This window comes from Otolemur garnettii, unplaced genomic scaffold (genome assembly GCF_000181295.1).
Source record: "Otolemur garnettii isolate 467f Iridium unplaced genomic scaffold, OtoGar3 scaffold00008, whole genome shotgun sequence".
NCBI lineage: Eukaryota > Metazoa > Chordata > Mammalia > Primates > Galagidae > Otolemur > Otolemur garnettii.
This window is the reverse complement of record NW_003852403.1, coordinates 17,514,428-17,520,552: the sequence shown is the minus strand read 5'-3', so window position 1 is coordinate 17,520,552 and position 6,125 is coordinate 17,514,428. Positions and strand designations below refer to the sequence as shown.

The following is a 6,125-nucleotide window of genomic DNA, read 5'->3' as shown; positions in this document are numbered from 1 at the left end:
AAAACAGTTTTATAATAGTGTAGGATAGATTTGTGTGACTTTTCACCTTCTTTATAAGGAGTTGCTTTTTTTGGTATTTGGAGCTCAAGTCTTTGTTAGATTTTTGCATGGTATGTTTATTTTGGTTTTCTTAGTTTATTTTCCCTCCTTTCTCTTTTCATCCTATTTTAGGTTCCATACCCCATGAAGTGCCTCAGATATTAATTAACAGAGAGCCTTTGCCTCATCTGCATTTTGATGTAGAGCTTCTTGGAGACTGTGATGTCATAATTAATGAATTGTGTCATAGATTAGGTGGGGAATATGCCAAACTCTGCTGTAACCCTGTAAAGCTTTCAGAAATTACTGAAAAACCTCCACGAACACAAAAAGAGTTGGCTCATCTGTCAGAGTTGCCACCTACACCTCTTCATATTTCAGAAGACTCAAGTTCACCAGATAGAACTTCACCAGATTCTTCAGTGATTGTTTCAAGTTTAGACCAAGCAACTAAGAGTAGTATTGATGATTTACATGTACCCCAAACAAAAAGTTGTATGGAAGAAAAATCACAGGAAGTACAGACTTCTAGGAATGTCGAAAGTTTTACTGAACAGTTGGAAAATTCTGATTTGAAGAACATTGGTTCAAATACTGGGGAGAAAAATGAAAGAACTTCAGTTGCTGAAACAGTAAGAAAATGCTGGCCCAATAGACTTGCAAAAGAGCAGATCAGTAAACGGCTTGATGGTAAGAAAGGCCTTTAACCATTTTGAAAATATAACAAAATATTCGCAAGTATAATTTTTATAGCAAAGTGATCAAAATATTCAAAAATATTTGAATATTTGTGAAACATTCTCATTCTCTAATGAATGAGAATAGCATCTACCCTGTTTTGACATGTGCAGAGTCTTTGTCAGTTAGTATTGACAGAGGTGATAATCACTTTCTACTTTTTTGAAATTGATGTCTAAGTCCAATATATATAGTGAAAATTCTGATTTAGCAACTGTATGAAAAACACACATGCTTTTAATTAGATGTAACACTTTTCCACAGCTTAGACTATTAAATATCATTTATCACACTTGGTGAAAACTGACAAATTAAGTATTAAAGTCATTTGTGATTAAAAAATTTTAGTTCAGTTGAATAAGCCTTTGGGCCTTTCCCATACCGGGCAGGTACTGTAGTAATGCTGGAGACACATCGATTAATCTAAGTTTGTGTGTTGTTTTCTTCTTCTTTTTTTTTTTTAAAGAGATGGGTTCTCACTCTGTTGCCCCAGTGGCATGATTGTAGCTCACTGCAGGGTCCAGCTCCTGGACTCAAGCTATCTTCCTGCCTCAGCCTCCCAAGTAGCTGGAATTACAGGCATGAGTCACCACACCTGGATCTGATGTTTGCATGTAATTATAAAAATAGATGATAAATATTTATCAGTACAGGTGCTGCTGAAGCAGAACAAAGTACTTTATTATTTTGAATAAAACACCACCCAAAAGCTAGATTGTACTTTGAGGCTAAGTTATAAAAGAATGTTTAATTGCAAATGTGGCAGAAGTCAGAAGTAGAGAAATTGCTACTGAGGTGATGGAAGTACTATCACCTTCCATCCACTTACTGATGGAAGTCCCTACCATATACAAAGCCAACCTGTGCTTTGACACATGCACTGGGAATTTTGCTTGAATAATGTTGATAATTCTGTCAAACATGGTGAAACATTTTGCCCCAGCAAACAGTATTAGATTTATTTTGAAACAGTATTAGATTTATTTTGAAATTAGACCCGCATTGTCTTAGCTACATCTTACCAAATTCTTTAATCTCTCAAATTTCTTTCTTTTTTTTTCTTTTTTTGAGCCAGAGTCTCATGTTGCCCTTGGTAGAGTGTGGTGGTGTCACAGCAACCTCCAATTCAGGCTTAAGAGATTCTCTAGCCTCAGCCTCCCAAGCAGCAGGGACTATAGGCGCCCACCACAATGCTTGTTTTTTTTTTTGTTTTTCTTTTTTGGAGACAGTCTCACTATGGTGGCCTGGGTAGAGTACCATACCGTGGCATCACAGCTCACAGCAACCTCCAACACTTAGCTTAATAACAACACCTGGTTATTTTCTTGTTGCAGTTGTCATTGTTTAGCTGGCCCGGGCTGGGTTTGAAACCACCAGCCTTGGTGTATGTGGTTGGCACCCTAACCACTGAGCTTATTATGGGCCTTGAGCCTAATCTCTCAATTTCTTAATCTGCAAAATGGGGGAATAGAATAGCACATCCTTTAGTATTCTAAGAATTTAAAAATTTAACATGTAAAAAGTACAAAATTGTAGTTGAAACGACCACCAGACTTCCCTCATTTTAGGTAGCTTCAGTTATCACCTGTTTATACTTCTGTCAGTTCAAGTCTAAAAAGGAAGAAGTGGGAGCACAGATGAGGTGAAATTTTAGAGGGCAAAATGTAGACAAGTATTGGGAAAATAGACTGAGAAATAGATTATTCAGTTCTTCAGGGGGCTCAGGGCAAAGGGAAACATTTTTTTGAAGCATGGGTCAAAACTACAGAAAGAAAAGTACAGGACAACCATGTGCTGGGACCCCTTAAGGGACATAGTGAAGCTGGCTCCATGGAATGGGCCAGTGCATATAGTACCAGCTACTTAGGAGGCTGAGGCAGGTGGAGTTTGAGTGCAGCCTGGGCAACATAGTGAGACCCCTGTCTCTTTAAAGAAGAAAGAAAAAAAAAAAACAGACTTAGTATGATTCAAAGGAGATGGCCCATGGCTCGGTGCCTGTAGCACAGTGGTTACAGCACGAGCCACAGACACTGGGGGTGCCAGGTTCGAACCCAGCCCCAGCCAGCTAAGTAACAATGATAGCTACAACAAAATACATAGCCAGGTCTTGTGGCAGGTGCCTGTAGTCCCAGCTACTTGGAAGGCTGAGGCAAGAGAATTGTTAAGCCCAAGAATTGGAGATTGCTGTGAGCTGTGATGCCACAGCAATCCCCTGAGGATGACATAGTGAGACTCTGTCTAAAAAAAAAAATGGAGATGGCCCAATTAAAATTGCCAAATGACATCATCTATTAGTCACTAGAATGTAAGTACTTGACTCTAAGCTGCAACTATGCAAATGAATACTGGTGTCTCAGAAAAAAATGAAAGGATATGTGTATTTTCTTGAACCAGAAATAAGTGGTAGGCTTTCTTCCTGCAATTTGTAGTGGACTGATTTTGTGGGTTCAGGAAGAATTGTCACACATAATAAAGAGGTTTTTGTCAGAACTGGGTCGTGTTGCCACTGTGAGAGCCACCTGGGAGTGAAACTTACACTATCTGGAGTGACCTGTCATCTACCAATAAACAGATGTAAGTTAGGGGCTGCTTGTGAATTCAAGGTTAGATAGCCATACATCATTAATTTTTAGGGATCCTATTCTTGTCACTTAGCAAATTTGACAGGCTAGGATTGATTCAGCGCACTGTAGGCTGTATGGACTGTATTAGTATTCATGGATTCAAATGACATCTTAGGGGAGTTCTTAACCTGGGGTCCATGGTTTGAGGAAGAGGCATGGTGGCCTCCCATTTGCTTTCAGACAACCCTAATAGTAACAGCCTCTCGTGATACTTAAAAAGACAGAGCTAGCAACTACATTTAATTCCAGTCAGACTGAGTCTTTGAAAATCACTTCTTTTCTTTACTGTATTTCAGGTAATCAGTATCTGTTTTTGCCACCAAATCGTTACATTTTCCATGGCGCTGAGGTATATTCAGACTCTGAAGATGACATCTTATCCTCTAGTTCTTGTGGCAGTAACAGTGATAGTGGAACATGCCAGAGTCCAAGTTTAGAAGAAGCCATTGAGGATGAAAGTGAAATTGAAGAGTTCTACAATGGCTTAGAAGATGAGCCTGGTGTTCCAGAGAGAGCTGGAGGAACTGGATTTGGGGCTAATGTAGGTGATCCAGAGGCAGTTAATGAAGCTACATCTGTGAAACCGGAAGTAACAGACATGAACTATCCATTGAACAAATCATAGTGTAATAATTGTCCAGGTACAGGAATTGTTCTACCAGCATTAGGAACTTTAGCATGTCAAAATGAATGTTTACTTGTGAACTCAATAGAGCAAGGAAACCAGAAAGGTGTAATATTTATAGACTGGTAAAATATTGTTTTTCATGGATAATTTTTAACTTCATTATTTCTGTACTTGTACAAACTCAACACTAACTTTTTTTTTTAAAGAAAGGTACTAAGTATCTTTAATCAGCTATTGGTCAAGACTTTTACTTTCTTTTAAAGGTTCAATTGTATGATACATTCACATGTATATATTTTTTGGTTTTGCTTAGTGAGTTTCAACATTTTAAAGTTTTCAAAAAGCCATTGGAATGTTAAATTAATGTAAAGGGAACAGCTTATCTAGACCAAAGAATGGTATTTTCACTTTTATTTGTAACATTGAATGGTTTGAAGTCTTCAAAATCTCTGTTCTGCTAACCTGTTGATTCTTTAGCACAATTACTTATTTTTAAACACTGGCATTTTTCCAAAACTTGTGGCAGCTAACTTTTTTAAAATCTCAAATGACATGCAATGTGAGTGGAAGGAAGTCACCAGTATGTAGGAAAGCACTTAGTTGTCTTTTACTTTCTAAAGTGAGACTTGGTGCTAAGAGTTTCAGGATTATTGTATTTATTGTTAAAATGAAGATGGCTTTTGTACTTCCTGCAGACATGTAGTAATGTCTACTTTGGCTCAAAAACTAACCTGAAGAACAAATAAAGGCTTTGAAAATGTTTCAGTTGCTTTAGAAAACGATAGTGCCTGCCTGCTTGGATCCCCTTAGTTTTGAAATATTTGCCATTGCTATTTAAATACCTATCACTGTGGTGAAGTCTGCATCGACCTTTTCCACAAGTACTAAACTGCCAAGATGTGAATATGCAAAGCCTTTCTGAATCTGTAATAATGGTACTTCTACTGGGGAGAGTGTAATATTTTGGACTGCTATTTTTCCAAAGAGGAGAGCAGCAGACCCCAATTACAGTTCCAAAGTAATAAGATATTAATTATAACTCAGCCAGAAAGTACATGTCTCCTATTGGGAGGATTTGGTGTAATAAGTTAGACTAAACTGCTAGCCTAGTATTATGGAGATGAACATGATGTTATATGTAATAGCAGAATAGTTAATGAATGAAACTAGTTCTTATAACTTTATTTAAAAGCTTAGCCTGCCTTAAAACTATAGACATCAACCCTTTCACCTACGAAAGCTGCTTCTAGCCTTTCAAAAAAGTTCATACTTTAAAAGTTTATACTTTAAAATATTGCACAGTAAGCATTTATTTTCCAGACCTTTTTTGAACATTATTTCCAAATTATAAAGTATTCCTATGTTGCTTTAGTATTTATTACAATAAATAAGGGTTTGAAATATAGCTGTTCTTAAAGCATAAAATATCCAGCTAGGACCATTACTGCCAAACAAGAAAAAAAATCACTGAATGGCCATTTCCCTACCTAAAAGATATCTCAATCTGAATTTATTTGGCTATACTAAAGAATGCAGTATATAACTTAGTTTTCCATTTGCATGATGTGCTTGTGCTATAGATGATATTTTAAATTGAAAAATTTGTTTTAAATTATTTTTACAGTGAAGACTGTTTTCAGCTTTTTATATTGTACATAGTCTTTTATGTAATCTACTGGCATATGTTTTGTAGACTGTTTAATGACTGGATCTTCCTCCCAACTTTTGAAATACAAAACCAGTGTTTTATACTTGTACACTGTTTTAAAGTCTATTAAAACTGTCATTTGACTTTTTTCTGTTAACTTACACTGATTGTTTAAGGTATAAAATTTTTATCTTATTTGTACAGCATTGGGGGCTGTATTAGCTGCTTTCTTCTCCATACTACATTTGGTTCATTTAGTTTGAAACATTAGTTTAACTTAGACCAGTACTTGAAAACACACCAATGGTGGTGATTTAACATGATGCATCACCAGTGTTTAAAAATTAATATATTTCAACCATCTAGACCAGGGGTCTTAGCAGGTAAAATGTGGGGAAAAGGTAGGAGGGCAGGGCCTAAGAAGCACTTGACAAAACGATAGGACAGG

At 36.7% G+C, this 6,125-nt stretch overlaps 1 protein-coding gene across 3 annotated transcripts in view; it reads left to right on the top strand.

Moving 5' to 3' along the window:
- The window catches only part of SIRT1 (sirtuin 1), a 29,232-nt gene extending 23,394 nt beyond the window's left edge, over positions 1 to 5,838 (top strand). For all 3 annotated transcript variants that reach the window (XM_003783620.1, XM_012801448.2, XM_023509624.1), the window contains 2 exons: positions 172 to 729; positions 3,698 to 5,838. In XM_003783620.1, the coding sequence (XP_003783668.1) occupies positions 172 to 729; positions 3,698 to 4,026 (887 nt within the window). In that variant the 3' untranslated portion in view covers positions 4,027 to 5,838. The remainder of the gene's footprint in view (positions 1 to 171; positions 730 to 3,697) is intronic.
- Positions 5,839 to 6,125: the final 287 nt, after the last annotated feature.